The sequence below is a fragment of the Alternaria incomplexa genome (assembly GCF_024043165.1).
Source record: "Alternaria incomplexa strain BMP 0042 chromosome Unknown scaffold_9, whole genome shotgun sequence".
NCBI classification, from domain to species: Eukaryota; Fungi; Ascomycota; class Dothideomycetes; order Pleosporales; family Pleosporaceae; genus Alternaria; species Alternaria incomplexa.
Window position 1 is genome coordinate 1,250,854 of NW_026249858.1, and position 22,669 is coordinate 1,273,522.

General features: G+C 53.3%; 7 protein-coding genes across 7 annotated transcripts; 6 read left to right on the top strand and 1 right to left on the bottom strand.

Annotated features, from left to right (window-relative positions):
- Positions 1-551: 551 nt before the first annotated feature.
- J4E90_006776 (uncharacterized protein) lies at positions 552-2,253 on the top strand (the record flags this gene model as incomplete). Its single annotated transcript, XM_051436320.1, has 3 exons — positions 552-1,119; positions 1,174-1,634; positions 1,690-2,253. The coding sequence occupies 3 exons, from the start codon at positions 552-554 to the stop codon at positions 2,251-2,253; spliced, it is 1,593 nt and encodes a 530-aa protein (XP_051290114.1).
- Positions 2,254-4,468: 2,215 nt separating this feature from the next.
- J4E90_006777 (uncharacterized protein) lies at positions 4,469-7,378 on the top strand (the record flags this gene model as incomplete). The annotated part of the gene is made up of 2 exons (XM_051436321.1): positions 4,469-6,533; positions 6,585-7,378. 2 exons carry the CDS (start codon positions 4,469-4,471, stop codon positions 7,376-7,378), a joined length of 2,859 nt encoding a protein of 952 aa, XP_051290115.1.
- Positions 7,379-8,058: 680 nt separating this feature from the next.
- Positions 8,059-11,402, top strand: J4E90_006778 (uncharacterized protein; the record flags this gene model as incomplete). The annotated part of the gene is made up of 3 exons (XM_051436322.1): positions 8,059-8,219; positions 8,270-10,884; positions 10,939-11,402. The coding sequence occupies 3 exons, from the start codon at positions 8,059-8,061 to the stop codon at positions 11,400-11,402; spliced, it is 3,240 nt and encodes a 1,079-aa protein (XP_051290116.1).
- Positions 11,403-11,551: 149 nt separating this feature from the next.
- J4E90_006779 (uncharacterized protein) lies at positions 11,552-11,920 on the bottom strand (the record flags this gene model as incomplete). The annotated part of the gene is made up of 3 exons (XM_051436323.1): positions 11,552-11,731; positions 11,784-11,864; positions 11,918-11,920. The coding sequence occupies 3 exons, from the start codon at positions 11,918-11,920 to the stop codon at positions 11,552-11,554; spliced, it is 264 nt and encodes an 87-aa protein (XP_051290117.1).
- Positions 11,921-12,160: 240 nt separating this feature from the next.
- On the top strand, positions 12,161-14,785 carry J4E90_006780 (uncharacterized protein; the record flags this gene model as incomplete). The annotated part of the gene is made up of 1 exon (XM_051436324.1): positions 12,161-14,785. The coding sequence occupies one exon, from the start codon at positions 12,161-12,163 to the stop codon at positions 14,783-14,785; it is 2,625 nt and encodes an 874-aa protein (XP_051290118.1).
- A 905-nt stretch (positions 14,786-15,690) lies between these two features.
- J4E90_006781 (uncharacterized protein) lies at positions 15,691-18,889 on the top strand (the record flags this gene model as incomplete). Its single annotated transcript, XM_051436325.1, has 6 exons — positions 15,691-15,714; positions 15,782-16,548; positions 16,637-16,929; positions 17,292-17,957; positions 18,016-18,651; positions 18,876-18,889. 6 exons carry the CDS (start codon positions 15,691-15,693, stop codon positions 18,887-18,889), a joined length of 2,400 nt encoding a protein of 799 aa, XP_051290119.1.
- Positions 18,890-20,636: 1,747 nt separating this feature from the next.
- Positions 20,637-22,181, top strand: J4E90_006782 (uncharacterized protein; the record flags this gene model as incomplete). The annotated part of the gene is made up of 1 exon (XM_051436326.1): positions 20,637-22,181. One exon carries the CDS (start codon positions 20,637-20,639, stop codon positions 22,179-22,181), a length of 1,545 nt encoding a protein of 514 aa, XP_051290120.1.
- Positions 22,182-22,669: the final 488 nt, after the last annotated feature.

Consider the following 22,669-nt stretch of genomic DNA (forward strand, 5'->3'; position numbering starts at 1 on the left):
CTCCGCTAACACCAGAGGCTTTTCGTTGAACTAACGTCAGAGAAGTGTCCGACGAGTTGCAGCGCTGGAAATCTCTAGATCAGCCTAGTACTCACTGTAGCATGCAATGGCGCATCGGTACGTGGTCGAGAGTGAGACTTATCCTCGTAGATTGTTGCCGTTTTAGGGGCTATCGGGGACATATGCGAAGAGCACGCTATCGCCATGGCTCAACTCGCTGACACAACGTCCATATCGTGTCGTTTATTTTTCGCGCCAAGAGCTGTACCTTCAAGTTGCGCGAGAGTCTGACAAACCCAGATGCTGGGCGTGTAAGACGTGGAGTTAAGATAGCAGCCACGATGGAGGATATAAGCCTGTAGCACAGACTCTCAGTGTTGTGCAACATCACCACGTTTCCATACTTATCTTACAAGCCCGCCTTCCTCGGAAACCTTCCTATCTTCCTCACATCTGGCAGTCCAGGGCCGCTACTGCTACCTCTAGTTACCTCTTCGTTCTGTCTAGCATCTCCTCCCAATCGACAACAACCTTACGATAGCATCGCCAGAATGTCATACCTTTTCAAGCACTCCTTCATCGGAACCTTAGCCCATTACATCAAGCATCGAAAATTCGACTATGCGCGTACAAAAGCAAAGCCAATGTCTACATCTTCGTCAACTGACGATCTCCCTTTCCCAAAGGAAGCGGTCCCTGGAGCTGGAGATGCTGTTGGCACAGAGCTTAAACAGCACCAGACCACCCTCGTCGACTGGGATGGACCAAGCGACCCAAGTAACCCTCAGAATTGGCCTCAGTCCCACAAGATACTTGTGACTGTGCTACTATGCGTCTATACCTTTGCCGTGTACGTCGGCTCTTCCATATACACATCCTCACAACAAGCGGTCATGGACAAGTTCGACGTCAGCCATGTCGCGGCCTCGCTCGGCATTGCGCTCTACGTTCTGGGCTATGGAATCGGATGTCTGCTCTTCTCGCCGCTATCTGAAGTACCAGCCATCGGCAGGAACCCTCCGTATGCGGTATCTGGCTTTTTCTTCATCATCCTGTGCATACCGACTGCACTGGTGGACAACTTCGCTGGTCTGATGGTACTGCGCTTTCTCTTGGGATGTAAGTGACGCTCTTTGAATAACTTTTACGACACATACTGACTTCGACGTGCAGTCATGGCCTCACCCTGTCTCGCCACGGCTGGCGCATCGCTCGGTGACATCTGGACGATGGCTGAATTCCCATTCGCGGTTGCGCTCTGGGCGGCGGTCGCGACACTCGGTCCCGCACTTGGACCTACCCTATCTTCATATGCCGTCAAGGACTTGGGATGGCGCTTCTCAAGCTGGGAGCTTCTCATTATCGCAGGTCCAGTATACCTCGCCATATTGTTGGTACTGCCGGAGAGCTCCGGACCCACCATTCTGTACTACAAAGCGAAGCGCATGCGAGAGGACACAGGAAACCAGGAGCTGATGTCGGCCTCCGAGCGAAAGCAAAAGAACATGAAGGTCAGCAGCTTGCTCTTCGACGCGCTGGTCAAACCTTGGGAGATCAATGCCCTCGACCCTGCCATCTTGTTCACGACCGTGTACATGGGCTTGTGCTACGGCATCTACTACTCATTCTTCGAGGTAAGCACTCACCTTGCTCAAGCCACAAAGACGCTCACTGACGCATCCATCATAGTCCCTACCTCTCGTATATCCTGTATACTACGGTTTCAATGCCGAGTCGACGGGCCTCGTCTTCCTCTGTATCCTCCCAGCCTGCCTTGGCGCCTTCGCGGCACACGTGCTGTACCTCAAGTACCGCGTCTTCCCTCGCCTCATGAACGGGACGTTCGGTGAGCTCGAAAACCATCTATGGCCCGGCATGGTAGCTAGTCCCGTCATCGCGGTAGGGTTGTTCATGTTCGCATGGGCATCAAGACCCTCAGTCCACTGGATGGTGCCTACCATTGGTCTCAGTCTTACTTGTTTTGGGATCTACTTCATCGCGCAAAGCGTTCTGCTGTACATCCCTAACATCTATCCGACATACGCAGCCAGCATCTTTAGTGCCAATAGTCTTAGCAGAAGCGCGTTTGCGTTTGCGGCGATCTTGTTCGCCAGACCCATGTTCCAGGGTATTGGGATCGATGGTGGTGTGAGTTTGCTGGCGGGATGCATGGTGTTATGTTCGTTTGGCATCTTTGCGCTATACAGATACGGCAAGACATTGCGAGAGCGAAGCCGCTTTGCTGTCGCTTGATGAGGGGGAAGTAATAAATGGAGGATTGTGAGCTGCGTTACGTCAACGCCGACTGGAAATGAGACGACATGGACTGCCCGGGGCATGCTTTGGAGGGACATTAAGAAACTTACGACTTTTATAATCCATGCTTAGACTGAATAGATAGACACGAATTCTGTACAACTTCACTCACCACTGTCGTTCTCCTAGGCGATGTGAGGTCTGCTTAAGCTTGCAAAGAAGAGTGCCGCGCGGTCGTATTGGATGGGGATCGGCGAACGCAAGCCCATGATTTGCACTGGGCACCCACCCGCCGTGGGTCTGCACATCACCTCGCACCGACTGCGCAACCCGTTCACGTTGCAGACCCCGGACCCGTCAGGCCACGCATTACCGCGCATATATCCTCTTCTTCCGGCTTTCGCATTCTGACTTGAAGTAAATTCTCGCGGGCTCTCAAACAATGGCTCCAGCGATATACTTGCGCGCCAACTCCGACTCCTTCGCCCAGCAATCTGCGGCAAGCGCGCGCTCCGAGGTTACATTGCAAGATCCTGCGACATGCTCACGATGACGGAACATCGGCAATGCAGATGACTCAGAAGCACGAGAAGCTATCCTTACGGCCGATTCTGCGATGCAGCTTTCAATAGCTCCCGCCGTGGTCAAACCATTGGTCCCGCGTCAGCGCGTTTGCTAGCCCTTGGGCGTGTCATTTTCGCGATGCCAATGGGTAGCCACTGTCGCGAACCTCCCGCAGGAAAACTTAGTCTCAGGCTAGACCCACACACCTCTCCACCAAGAATACTGCGCCGTAAATCTTGGCTGACTGATGCGGCAGAAGAACGGTCAGGCGGATGATATGTATACGAAGGGCGCAGCCAGATGAACAAGGCGTAAGTGCTCGAGCAGACCATGTCTTTGTATTGATCGCTACTGTCACACAAGCCAAGACGGCTGAAGATAGACACCCTTGTTTGAAGGATGCGGTTCTGACAGGGCTGAAAGGGTCTGTCTCAAAGGGGAATGGTTAACGCTCGGTGCCCCTGACTTAAGCATCGCTTGAGCCGTAGCCGACGCCATCCCAACACCAACTCACCAATTTGTTCGGACCGGTACCCCCATTGGGATGAAACCACTGCAACCATGCAGCCATGAGAAGATTCCTGCAGGCAGCCACCGAGCGACCCGGTGTTTACACTGTCCACGGGTACCGACTGCAGATTCAGGAGGTCGATTTGGCACCAGGATCTTCTTCTTCCAACTCACCCGGGATTGCCAAACCAGCGCAAGACGCAATACCAACCCGAGCAGAGGTTGTTGGCTTTATGTGTCTATCCATACTATAGGCATGCAACAACGACGCCACCGGAAAGCTGGACCGAATGCCGTCCTGAGCCGTTCCATTATGCATCAGCAACTCTCCTTCCTTTTGCTGACGGTCGAAGGAGCACTCTCGACGGTTTAACCGAGATTGATGCTATCGATACTTAGACACGGCCCATTCACCGGTCTTGAAGCTAGTGTGAGGCATCACATGGAAGCGTTTCCAAAAGCCATGTTGATGGTTAGCGCTCGCCTAGACGCAGGTACTGCTGGACGCCCGACGACACTTCAGACCCGAAGCAGTTAGGATCCAGGCACCTCTACCAATGGCATGGAACTACGGAAGCCATCGTTCTGTTCCTGCAGGCACACGATGTCTGCCGTCTGAATCTGCACGATGGCCTCATGCCACCAAACGGCGCAGTCAGCGTCCGACCCTTCTCGCTCATGCAGGTACAGCCCTGTGGGCCAAGACTAGATATAGTGCAATCTCCCATGTCTTCTTTTCTCATCGTCAGTCGCACTGCTTTCCAGTTCGTCGTCAAGTCACTCTTTCGAGTCTACATCCTAATTGCAGCATTTTTGCTTGCGTCCTTTCGTTGAGCCCGCTCATCACGATCTTTACTGGCCCCGGCCATCCTATCATTCAAAATCGCATATTGTTGTTTATATCGTTAATACCATAATCATGTTTCCATCAACCTTCACTCGCGCTGCTTTCGCAGCTGGACTCCTTGTCTCTGGCGCTGTTGCGACTTACGACGCTGCCGCCAAGACGAACATTGCTATGTACTGGGGTCAAGGATCCAACCAGATCCCACTGATTAATGTCTGCACTGACCCGAACGTTGACATTGTTAACATCGGCTGTAAGTTATTCTGTCTTTCATCTATCGACTAGGAAGCGATGCTAACAGTTCTGGAACTAAAAGTCATCATCAAGTTCCCTACAGTGGTCGGCGCATACCCCGGAAGTAACCATGCCAACGCGTGTGGTGATGCTGTATATTACGATCCGGTCCTGAAAGAGAACAGCACTCTGTTCAGTTCCTGCCCTGGCATAGAGGAAGGCATCAATGCTTGCCACAGGAGGGGCAAGAAGGTCATGCTCTCCCTTGGAGGTGGCTGGCCTACGGACTACTACCTCAAGGACAAAGATGTCGCAGAATGGACTGCTGAGTTCCTGCTCGGTGCCTACGGCAAAGTCACACCTGAGTGGAAGGCTGCCGATATGCCGCGTCCGTTCGGCAACGCGTTTGTAGACGGCTTCGACTTCGATCTCGAAGCGCAATTCTATAACATGCCCGGAGGTGATGAGAAGTTTATCTACGCCAACTACGAACACTTCGGCAACTACGTCAAGACGCATTCGAACATGCTTCTCTCAGCTGCTCCCCAGTGTGTTGTCCCCGATGCTAGGATCTCCCCTATCATGAAGAAGTTGAAATTCGACATGATCTTCACCCAATTCTACAACACCTGGGAATGCTCTGCTGCCAAGGAGGTTGATGACAAGAAGAAGAAGCAGCCCAGCACTTTCACCTTCCAGAAGTGGATCGACGAGATCAAGGCCTCAGCGAACCCCGACGCCAAGTTCTACATTGGATTGCCTGCCGGTCCTGACGGCGTCGAGAACCATAAGGACCACTACCTCGAGCCCCTTGACGCAGACTTCTTGCTTCGATTCTACAAGAATGACCCCAGCTTTGGTGGTGTTATGCTCTGGGAGGCGACTGTGTCCGTTAGGAACCCGACATATGGCCAGTCGTACGGTACTTGGATGAAGAAGTCTCTTGAGGGTACCTTCATGAAGGATTTCCACCCGGTCGTGTCTTCCAGCACTGTGTCCTCTTCCACCGCTACCCCGACTTCGACTAAGCTATCATCCTCCAACACTCCTGTCTCGTCTACGATGGTCTCGTCTTCCACTCCCATCTCCAGCAGCGCCATGACTTCCAGCAGCGCCATGACTTCCAGCAGCGCCATGACTTCCAGCAGCGCCATGACTTCCAGCAGCGCCATGACTTCCAGCACCCATGTCTCCAGCAGCATGGTCTCCTCCAGCACTCCTACTCCCAGCAGCATGATCACTAGCAGCAGTGCTTCATCTTCGTCTGCCTACGTCACCTCGAGCTCGGCTTCCAGCAGCAGCTCTGTCCACGTTTCTTCCAGCTCATCCGTGGCGGAATCTTCTTCCGTAGCCTCCAGCTCCTCTTCCGTTCACGACGAGAGTAGCTCAGTCTACAGCGAGATGCCCACTGCCAGTGAGAGCGCCAGCTCCGTTGCTACCGTCAGCAGCACCATGATCGAGCCATCTACTATTGCTACCATCTCTGCGTCTGCCTCCAGCAGCGAATCGGTCTACGTTCCTCTCCCAACTGAGACTATCACTGCCAGTTCCGTCGAATCTGTCAGCAGCAGCATGGTCGAGTCGTCTTCCGTCCCTGAAATCACCGCCACTGTCAGCGCCAGTTCGGTATACGAGACCTCCAGCTCCGTCGAGACCGTCTCAAGCACCATCATTGAGCCGTCGTCCGTTGCCACGATCTCTGCTTCCGAGACCGCCAGCAGCTCCATCTACGTTCCTTCCCCGAGCGAGACCTCTGCTTCCAGCGAAGTGTCCTCGTCGGCCTCAAGCTCCAGCGACATGTACCCTACTGGTTCAGTCTCTGCGACCACACCCGAGGCCGCGTCTTCTACCCCATACGCGCCTTCCATGGAGTACAGCATGACATTCTCTGCCGTCTACCCATCCGAGGTCCACTCCTCTGTTGTCTACTCATCTGGTGTATACTCCACCGCATCGCCGATGTACCCCACCGACACTGTCTCTGCTACATACCCTGCTGAGAGCTCCAAGAGCTCTGTTGCATCCAGCACTGGCCACGTGAGCATCCCATCCGTAACGGAGAAGCCTGAGTACCCCGAGTCTTCGAAGGTTCCCGCCGGCTCCACCACCTCAGTCGTCACAAGTAAGTTTGCAACAAACCCGATAGCACACAGATATCACTAACATTTCCTAGCTACCTACGTCGACGTTTGCCCTACTGGCTTGACCACCGTCACCACCACCTACGTTGCGACCGTCTGCACCAAGTGCGCAAAGCCCACCGGCTCGACCGACGTACCTGAGGGCTGGACCACCAGCGTCTACACTGCCAGCACTGTCACCGTGACTATCACCAAGCCCATCGCTACCGCTACCCACGTGCCCGCATACCCATCCTCTGCTCCTTCCGTCGCATACCCTGCAGACTACCCGGCTAAGCCCGTGTCCTCAGGCAAGCCTGCATACCCTGCCGTCCCTGAGGCGTCTATGCCTGCGTACCCTGTTGCGCCTGAGGCTTCCAAGGCTGCTGAGTACCCCGCTGTTCCTGGAGCATCGATGCCCGCATACCCTGTCGCTCCTGAGGCTTCCAAGGCTGCTGAGTACCCATCCGTTCCTGAAGCTTCCAAGGGCGCTGAGTACCCATCTATGCCCGAGGCCTCCAAGGCCGCAGAGTACCCTGCCATGCCCGAGTACCCCAAGAAGCCCGTCGAGCAGGAGGCCACCAGCACGATGTACATGACCCTCACCAAGGTCGCAGTCCCTGTCTACACTCCTGCTCCTTACCCAACTGCTGGAGGTGCTCCTTACGTCCCTGCCGGCCCTGCTATGAACGGTACCAGCATGTACGCGCCTATGCCTACTGGTACTGGTAAGCCTACCATGCCCTCCCAGTACATGCCGCCTGCGGAGTTCGAGGGCGCTGCTAGCCGGGTTGGAACTGGATTCATGATGTTTGTTGGTGTTGTTGGTGCCGTTCTACTTCTCTAGGCTGAATGATTGAAGAGTGTTGTTTAGTAGTTGGATGTTTACGTTTCTCATGTCACTTCGTACGTTTGTTTAGATACCACTAGGTGTAGTTGTATGCCATGCGAGTACGCGCGATTATTCTTCCTGTTCATACTTCGTCAATATCAATTATGCCCGCCAACCTTCACAACGATGCGAGCCTAGAATATGCTAGAAACCACACGCTTCGTAGAGACAAGTGACAGCATGCGCGTCAATCCCAAGGTCTTTCGTCGTGATGAATGGATAGCGCAATATTAGAGGTATTGTTCGTGACTGTTGAGAATGTCGAGTGCTGGCCCCAGCCTTTTAATGATGCGTGGGGGACGGGTTTTGGGGATCGGCTGCGGGAGGCCGCGGGGGTGAAGCTTGGAGCTCCAAAACGTGGGTGGAGTCACCTTTCGTCATTCCCTCGCGGCCATTGAATACACGCGAACGCGCAACTTACACCAACCCCACAACCTCTTTGTCGCGATGCCAGTACAGAAGCGATTTCACTTGCGTATTGTGCCACCTGATTGAATTTACCTGCACAGCCTCACATCGTACTTGCTCAGCTGTTTCTGGGAGCATCGCCTCCGGTACCTCTTGCCTCTCGCGACTTCCTCGAGCTGCGCTTTCAAGATCCATCCAGCCTCTAGCAAACTACACAACGTGCCACGATGAAGTACACTGTATACGATCGCTTACTCAAGCGCGAAGTCGGACAGCAGCCTAGGAAATACTCAGACATTCGATCAATATACGGCGACCGCAAATGGGTGGACGACCTCGATATCGTGAACGAACTAGAAGGCCATAACGGATGTGTCAATGCTCTCAGGTATGTCATTATCCTCCTTGTACATCTGTGGCATTGTCTGACCCTACCAGCTGGTCAACCTCTGGCCGCCTCCTCGCCTCTGGCTCCGACGACCATCGCATCAACATCCACTCGTACCACCCCGAATCGTCGACGTCGCAGTTCAATCTCACCACCTCAATCCAGACAGGACATAGGTCCAACATCTTCTCCGTGAAGTTCATGCCCTACTCCAACGATCGCACAATTGTCAGCGCGACAGACGATGTACGGATATTCGATATCGAGCATTCAGGCCACTCCGCCCTCCGATCTACAGGCAATGCGGGCAGTACAGGCAGAGCACGCCGTAGACTGACGCTCACAGAAGGGGATACCAACGCGAAAGCATTCCGTTGCCACGCCGACACGGTAAAGCGGATCGTCACTGAAGACAACCCCTTCTATTTCCTGACGTGCTCGAACGATGGAGAGGTACGACAATGGGATGTACGGCAACCCTCTAAGGCGTATCCACCTCCGCGAGACACCATGCTGCCCGCATGGGCGAGAGATGAAGACGCCTCAGACAGCATCCCGCCGCCACTCATCTCATATGCTCGGTATGGACTGGATCTCAATACAGTGTCGTGCTCGCCTAGTCAGCCGCACTACATCGCGTTGGGTGGGGCACATCTCCATTGCTTCTTGCATGACCGCCGGATGCTTGGCCGCGATTTAAACAACGAGCGTGGATCTAGGCTTTCGAGTCCAGAAAATTGGAACGATAATGACGATGAGCTATTAGGGAAGGCGACGCAATGTGTGAAGAAGTTTGCGCCCAACGGAAAGCAGCGCATGAAGAGAAACGATGGTGGCCACATCACAGCATGCAAAATCAGTGATGCGGAGCCGAATGAGCTCGTTGTGAGCTGGTCTCAGGATCACATCTACAGTTTTGATATTCTACGGGCGCCAGATGCTAGAGAGAACGTGACGCCCATCAAGACATCGAATAGTGCATCTGGCCATCGCGTCAAGGACACGAACAGGAAACGCAAGCGACCGAAGTCTAGTACCTTGTCCCAAGAAGGCGTCGAGAGAGCCGAGTCGAGACAACGTACCGAGAGTGCCGATGAGGATCTGGCACTGCGAGTGACATATGGAAATGGCCAGAGCGAAGACATCCGCATTCATCCTCCTGCTGAGAACCGCATGACCCAGGAGGAGTTGAATGATCTGCGAGCATCAGACCATTACCGCATTGCAAGTACAACCGTCAAGATAGCGAAACGAATTTTCGAGCTAGGTGAGCTTGGAGAGTCTGGCATCCATCTCGCATGCACGTCCATTGTAGGTCTAGCGAACTCGATCTTGCCCGATATGGACGACATCGATAGGACGTGGGGCTACCCCATCGATCCAGATCCTGTGGACGTCGCAGTACAAAACAAGCTTCGCGATAGTAGGGCAGCGTCTCGTCGGTTCGTTCAAGCAGCCGGGACATTAGCACGGGTGCTAGGTGGACAACTCTTGACTGGATCCAGCTCTGATGCCTTGATCGCGCAGTATTTCGCTTCAATACAACCGGCGCCTCGTGAGCGCGATCCACCACAACACGAGCAATTTGGATACGACTTTCTGAAAGCCATACTGTTATGGATCGATAGTGGCCCTGGAGCAGTCGTGGAAGGATTTTCGAGCCGAAGTGGTAGTACTCGCTTCCCCATCCCCCATGGTTCGGATATGGATGCCATTCAAGAACGACTGATCCCATATCTGATCGAATTGGCAGACGACACCAAAATCATCAATGTCGATGCCTCCAAATATGAAACAGATAGCACTCGAGTCTTGTACGACTCTGAGTTTGAGGCTGTTGATGCGTTCGGCCATGCAATCACGATACCATTTGCGGATCTCACCGGCGAGACTGAGTCCACATCGGAGTCGGCGTTTTCTAGCGAGCCCACACAAACCCGAGCTACGGCAAAACGAAGATGGGTGTACTATGTTGGTAGGGGTGTTTTGCGCAATGCCGCCAAGGACATCAAGTTCGCTTTCGTAGACCGCGCTTACGGCGGCCAGGGTATATCCGACAAGACGATCAGAGCTGAAGAGAAAGCGTTGAGAGAGAAGCAGGATGATATCGATCCCTCGGTAGACGAAGGTCCGGTCCGCGATGCAGAACTTATCAGCACATCAACACGAGAGGGAGGCGATCAGGAAGAGGCTGCCTCGAGCTCTGCTCATGTGGACGAATCGGCTTCCGTGGCTATTGAGAGTGCCGATGAAGAGAACGAAGACGGGGATGAAGAAGAAGACGACGATGATGACGATGATGATGATGAAGACAGTGATGGTGACATAGAATCGGATGATGGAGAAGAAGAGGACGACACTGACGACGAAGACGAAGAAGGCTTATCACGCACAAGATCTGGAAATATGTTATGGCGATCAGACTTTGGCCGCAGTCGCTACGGGCGATGGAAGGTGGAGCGCGATGTACCTTGTGTGCCTCATACACGTGTCTACACTGGACATTGCAACGCCAGGACAGTCAAAGACGTCAATTTCTTCGGACTGCAGGATGAGTATGTGGTCAGTGGAAGCGACTCTGGCCACGTGTTCATCTGGGATCGCAAGACAGCGGAACTTGTAAACATCCTGGAGGGAGATGGAGAGGTGGTCAACGTCATTCAAGGTAAGTCTAAGTACAACTATACGAAAATGGCGACTCGGGCTCTAACATGATCAGGTCACCCTTATGAACCTACAATGGCGGTTTCCGGTATCGACCACACTATCAAAATCTTCTCTCCAGATGCGCAGCTCCAGCGTAACGCACGAAAAGGTGTCGGAGTGCATTCGTCCGATCCGGCTGCTTTCTCCAGTCTGAACTTCGGTCGTTGCCGTCGCAACCGCGCTGCCGAACCTGAGGCTGAAAGTGAGCCTGCCGTCGATGCCCCTAGCGACAGTGACGATGAGGTTGCCCCCGGAGGACTCAGCAGTCGACGAAGGATGCACCAAGCTTATCAGATTACGAGTCAGAACGACATGGACAGGAAGGGTGGAAGAGATGACTACTTTATCAGCCAGGCTGTCTTCGCGCAATTGGCTCGGCATATTGCCCGTGGGCAGGGTGCTGGTGGTGGAGGTGATGAGGAAGGGGAGGGTGGTGGACCAGTTGTCATCACAGAAGAGAACTGCAATGTCATGTAGGCAAGACTGAACATCTGAACGACTTCATTATGTCTCTCGGCTCTTCAGCTACCGATCCAATTATATTGACGCAACTTAAATATGCTTGCGCCGCTCCAAGCTGACCCCTTTTGTCGAAAATTATTACCCGGACCCAATGCCGTAAGCGTTTATGAGGCCTTCTTCTGCTTGGCCTTGAGTGCCTTCTTTCGATTGCTCCTGATCATAACCACTGAGAGGAAGCTGCCGACGACCGTAGTGCCCAGAATGAGGAGGATGACGGGGATGCGGATGGCCCAGACGCGTGGGAGGAAGAGGGAGTGGAGGATGTGATCGTCGTCTACAAAGGGCTTTATAGAGTCAGTATGTGTACCAATACCAAGTGATCGTACAAAAGCATACCATGAACAGAGTCCAGACAGTGTAGTAGACGAAGATGGCAGTCGCTGCAACGAGCATGCTGAGGCCTACGAGGCGATCGGCCTGTGATGGTTGGTCAGTGCACAGCCATGAATGCTACACGTGTGAGGGCATACCATTGTGAAGTTTGGCGAGAGAGTGAACGAGTGTATTAGCTTGGAGTAATGGTGGTTACAATCACCTCGCTGGCCCTTCCCCCCAAAGTCGCGCCAAGCCAAGACCCCTGTCGGCGAAACCGCGGCCCGTTCGCCGCAACCTTCGATCGCCCAACCGCCTGTAAGCTAAACTTTTGCGAAGCGCGTCACTCTCCGCCTCAACACTCGCCATCCTCCACCTCCAACACGACCCACTGCGCGACGATGGAGGTCGCATCAGCCGTTCGCCTGCCCTCACCGGAGCCCGAGATCGACGCCCACGAGGTTCCGCGCAAACGCGAGCGCTCCCCATACGATGGACCGAGTGCTGGGCCATCAAAGCGAAGCAGGAGGGACGAAGAGGAGGACGACCGTCGCAATGGCGGTATTGGCCGTCGCCCGCCGCCAAAGCCTACGACCAACGACCTTCCCGATGACGACTCGCGGTTGAAGCTTTTCCAGAATGCCTTCAGCGCGAACCGTAAGCTGCCCGTTGACGACTCAAAGACACGTGCTGGAGGCGCGTACATCCCGCCGGCGCGCCTGCGCGAGATGCAGAAGTCGATTACGGATAAGAGCAGCCCCGAGTTCCAGCGCATGGCTTGGGAGGCGCTCAAGAAGTCGATCCAGGGTTTGATCAACAAGACGAATACGGCGAATATCAAGATGATTGTGCCGGAGCTGTTCTCGGAGAACCTGGTGCGCGGACGTGGGCTGTTCTGCAGAGCTATCATGAAGGCGCAAGCGGCGAGTTTGCCTTTTACGCCCATCTATGCGGCTATGGTCTCTATTGTCAATACGAAGCTGCCTCAAGTTGGCGATCTGCTGGTTCGGCGCCTGATTGTGCAGTTCAGGAAGGGTTTCAGGAGGAACGACAAGGCCGTGGCGCTCTCGAGTACCATGTTCCTTTCGCACCTCGTCAACACGCAAGTCGTCCACGAGATCTTGATCGCCGAGATCCTGCTCCTCTTGCTGAACAAGCCCTCTGACGACTCTGTTGAGATCGCCGTCGGTATCATGAAAGAGGTCGGCGCTTTCCTCGACGAGATGAAGCCTGCGATCGCGAATGCCATCTTCGACCAGATGCGCAACATCCTCCACGAAGCCGACATCGACAAGCGCACACAATACATGATTGAGGTTCTTTTCGAGGTCCGACGCACAAAGTACAAGGACAACCCGGTTATCAGGGAGGACTTGGACCTGGTAGAGGAGGAGGATCAGATCACCCACAACCACACGCTCGAGGGCGATTTGAAGGTTGAGGATGGTCTCAACCTCTTCAAGGTCGATCCCGACTACGAAGCGCACGAGGTAGAGTACGCGAAGATCAAGGCAGAGATTCTAGGTGAAGAGGAGGGTAGCGATGACGATGGATACACGGATGCCTCATCTGAGGATGAGGAGGACGAGGAGGTGAAGGCCATGGACGTCAAGGATCAGACCAACGCGGATCTCGTTAACCTGCGAAGAACGATCTACTTGACCATCAAGAGCAGTGGTGGATTTGAGGAGTGCGTGCACAAACTCATGCGCATCAATCTGCCGCATGGCTTGGAAAACGAGCTCACCACGATGATCGTCGAGTGCGCCAGCCAGGAGCGCACATACGAGAAGTTCTACGGCATGATTGGAGAGCGCTTCTGCAAGCTGAACAGGATGTGGACCGACCTTTTCGAGGAAGCATTCGCGCACTACTACGAGACTATCCACCGCTTCGAAACGAACCGCCTTCGTATCATCGCACAGTTCTTCGCGCATCTGCTAGCATCCGACGGTATCGGCTGGCACGTCTTCCAGGTGGTCAAAATGACGGAAGAAGACACCACCTCTAGTTCGCGTATCTTCGTCAAGATCTTGTTCGAAGAGCTGCTGGCTTCTCTCGGGCAGAAGGTCGTTGTGGAGCGCTTCAAGGACCCCATGCTACAAGACAGCCTTACTGGACTCTTCCCCACCGATGCCGACGACCAGAGCAAGACCCGCTTCTCCATCAACTACTTCACCGCGATCGGTATGGGTGTGCTTACTGAAGGCATGCGCGACTGGCTCAAGAACGCTGCGCCCAAGCCGAAACCGCTGCCCGAGCCAGAGAGCGACTCCGACGACGACCGCAGCGTTTCGTCAAGATCAAGCTACAGTTCGAGCAGCTACTCACGCTCCCGGAGCCCGGTTCGCACAAGGCGCGACTCAAGATCCAGGTCCAGATCCGACTCTAGAGGACGTTCGTACACACGCAGCCCTACGCCAGCCCGCAAACGTGGAGGCCGCGGTAGAAGCGACTCCTACAGCTCCGCATCCCGCTCTCGGTCTCGCTCCCCGGCACCACGCAAACTCAAGAGCAAGCGCTCCTACTCAACCTCCCTCTCTCGATCACGCTCCCCCGCGCCCAGGAGACGCGGTCGCAGTCCCTCGTCCTCCCGATCCCGTTCTCCGCCCCCGAAAGCCAAGTCAACACGCCGCGGACGTAGCCCATCCGGCTCGCTGTCCCGCTCTCCGCCTCCGCGCCGCCGGAAGTACACTTCATCCCCTTCGCGTTCGCCATCCCCGCCACCGCGCCGTCGTGGTCGTGATTCTAGCACTCCGCCGCCCCGGCGTAGACGTGGCTCGAGCAGTGCCCCGCCATCGAAGGGGAAAGGCAAAGCGAGGGCGGATAGTCGTAGTCCACCTCCGCGTCGCAGTCGCAGGAGGGATGATAGTACCCCGCCGCCACCGTCGAAGGCTAATGGGAAGGCGAGGGAGGTTGATGCTAGCCCGCCGCCGAGGATGAAGAGAGACGATAGTGGGAGTCCGGCACCGAGGGTGAAGAGGGATGGTAGTAGTCCGCCGTCGAGGAGACGGAGGGATTCGTAGGTGAAGTTGAAACGGACTTGACAGCATCGTGGGGTTATGGGAATTGGCGTTACATCGTTTGTGAAGACAGAGATTGAATGGAATGGTAGCATTGCGTTTTGTCTGAAAGCATAATCGCGATGATTGGGTGAGAGTGGTATGTGGGATAGTCTCAGCGTCAGTAGACATTTACATAGCTACATCAAAACAGGATATTACCTCACGATAAGAGCCTCTCCTTCCGCCTGTAATCGCATTTCTCGTCACTAGCTCAGCTCTTCCACACAAACCCCGAAACCCTTCAACTTCTCAATTCCTCACACCCTCAGATCAATCCCCAAGCCGAGAACTACGTTCAGGCCTCACCGCAGTACTTGCCGAAGTAAACACCATCAGCACAGCCGCGTAAGAAGCCGTACGGCTGCAGTCGCATGCATGGAAGCTGGACATCATATTGAACGGATCGACAGAGGCGCTGGCTTGCCGGATGTTCGTTGGTTGCTCTGCCGTGATCTCATACTTCGCGTTCACCGGTCATCGTGCTAGCGTCATTCCTATGGCATGTGGCTGGCGCTCATCGCTTACGTGCTTTGGAGGCGTCCAATTGGGTTTATACACAACACAACCGGTCGCAGAACGCTAGTGCTAAGAGGAGAAGGACCTTTCCAAGGTTCTGCTGTGCGACAAGAACGATCACACCTGATTATATTGAGCCGGTCGAGGTCGTAGTGACCGCTGCCTGCGCGAGTGAACCTACGTTTTACTTCCTGGGTGAAACTAGGTCGAATTTACTCTGTTTATGGTTCTGGAGGACATTCTACACCAGCGTTGAAGTTGCGACGTGATCGTTCGAGTACGGACTACCCAGGTGTCGTACTGTGACGTACCTTTGGAAGACGAGGAGGAAAGAACACACATCAGAAGTCATGCCGATCGTCAGCGTATACACTGTTAGTGACATCAGTCTCTTCTTGTTTATCGCGTTACGTAGTTGTCCAGATACTAACTGGCAATCAGGGTTTCAAGTTCCGAGTTAATGAAAGCGTTTACATCAAGAATACCACCACCCAAAGCCTTCGTGGGCCTTACCTAATTTCCGAAACTCACGATGGTCCGAAATACACGCTCGAAGATGTCAAAGGAGACTTGGCAGCAGGCGGAAAGAAGTTCGATGAACACGAGTTGGAGCACGCTGGCCTGGATTTTCATGAACACAAGCTGGAAATCAACAAACAAGAGTCAGAGACCACTGATCACGAGTCGGAAAGGATCCGCAAAGGAGAGTTGCAAATTGTCGAATCTGGTTTGACTCCCGCTGTAGAAGAGTTGGATTTCGATGAAACTGAGCCGCATCTTAAAGACCATATATCACCAAATACTTTGCGAGACGACGTCATAGACTCCCTTGGCGACATGAGCAGTCAGAAACAGCCACCAATGTCTGATGATATCGATCAAACTCAGGATAGAAGTGCGACCACGTCGGATACATCTATCCCTGGTAATTCGAGTGGTAGGATTCCCGCCGGAAATATTGCGCACGTCGACAGTCAAGATATGTACTCAACGGCCTCCGTTAGAGAAGATACAGAGAAAGATCTCATCGAACGATTTACCCGTCGCTTGGTGGCCGATTTGACAAGCACAGCCATTCTTGAACGCGTAGCCAGTATTCCATTACCGGAACTCGAAGCCTTACTGAAAGCATTTGCGGGGCGACTTCACGAGGAGTCTACAGCTCCGTTTGGATGGAAAGCATCCGTAGATCTATGTCGGGAGAGCGGGTGAGTTCTGAGACCATGCCCAAAGTCGATAACTTACAATCTTCTCGGATAGTTACTAGTAATTCATGAGCTTACACATACTTTGCAGAACGATCATCAACGCTATTACATGGATCGAGCCTCTGATTAGAGATGAACCGAAGGAACCGTCAGCGGAAGAAGACTCACCGGAGGATACTCCGACACGTGATTCATTCTTCGAGGATCAAAGCAATGTCAGCGACGGGCCAGATGCCGCAGAACTATCGCGATTCGACCATGATCCAGGCGCGCAGGTAATCCCACCCGGCTCAAAGAGCTACAAAGAGTTCATATCGGAATCACAAGCGTATCGTTGGCTTCTTTTGAAGCTACAAACCGAAGCAGAAGTCCACTATCCCGGTCAACACACTAAATGTGATATCGGCCAAAAGATACTTAACGAATCTCTTCAATCGATGACCAGTCAGAGACCAATGCCAGCCGTTCATATGAGTATTGTTGTCGATTGGGAGCTGGCAAATTACATCAAGTCGCTACACCTGTCGCTCTCTGAAGACATTTGGGATCATGTACTGTGTTTGACGGGGTCAGACAGTGATCTTCAAGCTGTCACTGTGGCCACATATCTACGTATGACATGGCCACTCACGGGTGAACGTCTGGGAGGTATGCTGCTGAAGCTCTTGCAATGCCAGTCAGATCGTGCATGCTCATGTATGTATTGCCTAAACTCCTGCGTCTCGTATACTGATGCAGGGCAGACGAACTCTCGTCCACACTCTTTGTTGAGTTTAATATCATTTCCACTGGTCACTGGCAAATATGGGTTCATGGCGGCCCATACACGGTGTCTGAGTTCGCAGAACAGATCGCATGGCTAGCAACCACGTTACGGCTGTCGCCAAAACAGGAAACACTGGTGGTGCTGTCACCGCAACTGTCGATCTTGCCAAGAGAAACACCAAACGAACAAGACATAAAGGAAGTTACGATATGGAGTGAGCTCGCGTTCAACATCAATGACAACGATAACACAGGCACTTCGAGTGAAGGCACTTGCTGGACTCAGTTGTTTACGAACCCTGTCTTGGTCAGCGGCTATCCTATCCTCCGAAAGTTTACACCAGCTGCTGGTCTTGAGACATCATTGGACATCATGGCGGGCCTTGTGAAAGCCCACCAGGTAGTTAGTCTCGAGAACAGAATTGTGATGAAAGGCTTCAGTTCATTAGTAGTTGCTTCTGCAATTGATGGCGCTTTCATACGGTGGCATGTTTTCACAAGCGGGAAACTCGGCGAACGCATATCTTATTTCGACCCTCGGGTAGAGAAGTCGGTTACAAACGAGGCTAACGTGCCTCTGATCAGCTCATTGAGTAGCTTTCGTCACATCATAGGATGGTGCTCAAAAGTGACAAGCTTTTGTGGTAAGTTGGGCGCCGGCGGTGCGGTTCATCTCCCAAAACGATTTTGACATTTGATTAGGACATCCTCAGGCTACGCTCGACGTTTTAGCATCTGGTTCCAATCCATCCCCTGCGCACAGCGTCATCGAACGTGGATACATTGAATTCGGTAATTATGTCATAGCCGGACTGAGCGGTCAATTCAATCAGCACGAGCCACCAGTGTCTTCTGGACGAATGTATGATTATCCTGAGCTACTTGATTGGGTTACTCAACAGTTTGTGGTGTTTTACGACGTAAAAGACCATCGGGCTTGGCTAGTAGACGGAGCTTCTGCACTACTCCACCTCGTGCGAATCTCTTTGTATCTAGACAAGACCGAACTCAAGCTCACACATGACTGGGTGTACGAGGAAGACAAGCTGAAAGAAGACTGGGAAAGCTGCAGTGGACGCGATGCAGCGATGTCAACACTGAAGAAGTGGAAAAACCGAGACTTGAACGTATACGTTAGAAACCAGACCTTCTACGAAAACGGCCAGCCTGTCAACGAGTTCTCTAAGTTCGGAAACAGAGTGGACAGGATAATACATACGCTTGAGCTTGTCATCGAACACCAAAACCGGGTGAAAGACGGGATAGAAGTCCCTCATACTGTCGATACTCGGAAAGGCATCGTGGGCTTCGATATCCGAGACATTATCAAATCCCATCGTAAGTTCCGCTCTCGCGTTGAGCGTATTAGCTCACCGGATAAGGGTTGGGTCGATCTTCTGCCTGCTTTAGGCATACTTACGATACTTGGGAATAATTTCGGAGACGTCCTATGCCCTTCCGATCCTGATGCATGTTGCTCTGCATGGCGATCTGTTCCTAAGGATCAGAATTATCTGGCGGCTTCCGTTTCAACGCTTGCACTGTTGCTAGAGCACCTACAGCAGTCGAGTCCTGAGTTGGGCATTGGAGAATTCACGTCCGAGCTTTCTTGGAGGTCACCTTGCAAGCCTTTCGAGTCTTGCCAGTGCATCAAGGGCAAGCACGTCGAAGGATCAGCTCATCACGACCCGGGCCAATACATTGTGTCCAGTTCGCGGTGGCATCAGATTAGGCTGAAAGAGGCGAAGCCTTGTGATGTTTCACTTTTGGAAGGAACCGGCGCTGTTGTATTCGCCAACCTCACAAGTCTGGGTAGTCGCCCTAAAGCTCATAATGTAGAGGCGACTGCGAACGCTCCCCAAGCACCCTCGGCGGGCCTTGTGACGAACGGAAACCACCAGAGCTCACCAGAGCTCACCAGACCCAGCTAGCCAGTCGACCACAGATCAATCGTTAGGCTCGACGGATCCAACAGAAACAAGCCTACAGGTTGCGGGCCCCGCATTGAACAGCGGCGATGAAAGCTTGCCAGTATCAGCTAGCCAGCCGGCCTCAGCTCAGTCATCGAGATCCATGAAACCAACGCAAGCAAGTATACGGAACGCAGGCTCAACCAGCTCTGGAGATCAGACTAGGACTCATAAAGACCAGGGTACATTCGCCAGGCTGAGAGAAAAGTGCAAGGGTAAATGGACACGAATAACGTTTGATCTGGCTCGAAAACGCGCAAACACCTGACCTAACTGACCATGGTTTCGGAACAAAAGACGCCAATGTTTGCCTCAAGGAGTCAGGATGGTTCTTGAAACCGTAAGGTGAAGTGAACGATGTCATGTAGCACAACATTAAAATCTCATAGTCGCTCTCTTCGAATAGTGGGGATCATGTTGAAAATGCTCGGCTCTTTGTGTTTGAAGTATCCGTTAGACAAGCGGTCTGGTCCGGGTCGTGTCGAAAATCTGCATTGTGTTGAGATTGCGGATGTTTCCGATGACGTAATTGCCGCCAGTAGGATGCGGTGTCTTCCTGATCACAGAAGCGTAAGGTCTGTGTACTGTCGCAGCTCAAAGATGATGTGAAATGTTAAGGTGATGCATGTGCGCGACAAAATCCAAAGGATGGCGGCCGGCGGTGTGGAGCGAAGTGAAGATGAAGCATCGCAATTGCTGTTTGTGGACGTGCAAAAAGGGGACTACCGACAGGGATTATCGATAGCGAGGCAACAACGATGCGGTTGTTCGGAACAACAAAGTCTTGCGACTTCAATCCTATTGCTCCTCTTTCAATGCGTCTCTTGCGATTGTCGCTCTCACATAATACGACACTTGTTTGCAGAAGCGTCAAAGGGCGACGCGCGCTCGTTGTAGACGTGACATCTCCGCAGTCGCGTCTTTGTCTCCATCACCCTCTGTTTACTCACTCCACCACGACTACAATCAGTGCGCTCCCACATATATGAGTCAAATATAACTGTGCACGCATTCGTTACTTGTCGACTTCGCGAACTTCACGTCGACGCCTTGTCAATCGAACGCGCTTACTCCGGCGACTCAACACCTTCGTAACTCAACGCCACCCGGATGGCCACCAAATACGACTCTGTAAAGTGCAAATCATGCGCTAGAGTCCTCGCTGTGGTATCAGCCACTGGGCTTGTACCTACGACCTCGCCTAATGCCTCCCATGCAGGATGCAGCACATGTCAGCGATTTGACTCTCTGTATGACGCGATTAGAGAAGCCGATACTGAATGGACTGTACTCGAAAACAAGCGCGACTCAATTAGTAAATCATTCGCGCGAGACAACCACAAGCGGGCTCATATGGAGTTCGATAACTGGTTAATGACCGTTGAAGCACCAGGACCAGCAAGAGACGCGCAAAGTGAACACCCCGAGGACAAGGACCATGGAGGAGGGGACTTTATCAACGACGACAAACAAGATATAGCTGGTCCCAAGCGTCGAAGATCACACTCGCCTACTACCCAGCGGTCTGGAGAATCATCCGATACAGCACCACATGGACAGCAAGGCATGTCGCTGTCTCTCAGGCCATCGCCTAAACGATCGCACAGCTCATCAGCCTCGATATCACGCAAGCGACTCAAATTTTCCGATTCAGTCGAGTTCCATGAGAATTACAGGACCAGTGAGCAGTATCACCGACCGAGCGAAACGTACGCGCGAGGGAGAAATGCGCCGCCTGAGGGTTCCGAGTACATGGACACTAGTGGATCGGGTCTGACCTTCCTGAAGTTCACCGGTATGAAGAAAGTTGGCGCCAAATGGGTTGAGCTGAGCGAGGAAGAGCTTGCAAAGCAGAGCGAAAAAGCAAAGACTTGGGCACAGCTGCGGAAACTCGCAACTGCAGGGAAACCGCAAGCTGATACACCGGAGGCCGATGCAGAAGTAGAGGTGAGGCAGGATGACGATGCTCCTCAAGATGCTCGTGCAGCAAGACTTGCACGAAGAGCTAAGGGAACAAGCGCGGAATCAGTGCAAGCTCGGGGCACGACAAGTAGACGGGGCCGGGGCACCCTGCGAAAAGGGAAACAACCATCGCTTGTCAGTGCAGTGGATGATGTCCCAGAGACTGCGTGTGACTCTACCCTCGTCTCGAATACCACAACAACAACACATGGAAATGATCATCATTCGGACGGAGATCTAGGTCGGGTGGAGATCATCGCATCTGGAGACGACGGTCTGGAGCGAAGACATGACGCTGTTCCCAGAACAGAAACCACAGCGGCAATGTGCGCCGATCAAGTACGAGACCCAGCCACACCCCACGAGGAGCCCCACAAGGATATGCAAGTGACTAGCGAGGCAATGTGCCAGAGTATTGCAGCTCAGCCAAACACCGGTAGTGTGGAGTCTCAACCAACAGTCGTATCTGGATACGACCAATCGCAACTCGAGCCAAGGAAGAATGCCTTATGCACAGATCATGATGCACCGGAAATTGAGATACCTGAGGCGTCGTCTGGGTCTCGAGTTCTGCGACCGACCTCAGGTAACCTTGAGGATACCGGCATCGCAAGTACGCGAGACCTAGACCATCTCTCAGATGCTCGCCCCAATTTTGAGAAAATTCCGGTGCGAAAGGAGGATGCTGTGCGCGATGACCCTGGAGTGTCAACTCAAAACACGCCTACTGCTGCAGAGAAGGCTATCGCGACAGGAACATCTCTGCAACAGCCATCCGCGGAGCGTGAAGACCTCGTCACGGAGCTGAACACGTCTACATCAGCTGACAACAAGCTCCAAGTGCAGGGTCACTCCAATGTGGACATCGCTAGCGCCACGATACCGCAAGACCCTGATCGCCCTCCTGCAGCCAGAATGCCCACAGAAGAAGCGTAGATCCTCGCAGGGGGGCATGATCGACGAAGCTGGAGACGCTGCGAGTCAATATCTAGGTTAAAGATGCGTCCCACAGAAGGATCCAGCCTCTCTCGTGGCCGTAGAATAACAGAGTAGGGATGGCAGAGGTGGCCTCGTTTGAGCAGGGCCCTTATGTGGGTACTACAGCGTGATTAGCGGCGAGTCCGTGGCGGACACTTGCCGCCGGTCCACAGTTCGGCGTACATGCCGTGCCGCAAGCGCCGCAACTCTTGTGTATGATAGCAGTAATAATTGTCGGTCTGTATACGCCGATGCCTATGCGATTCCTCTGATGGTGTCCTCAAAATGCCATGTGTGTCTGTGCGTTGACCACACGAGAGCGATACTGGTACTGTCACTTGTACTTCCATGGAACAGGTGAGGGGGAGGAGCATCATCATGACTCCGCTCCATCGAATGGCTCCTCTAACGCAGCTTCTAACGCATCTTCTATTCCTTCTCGAATG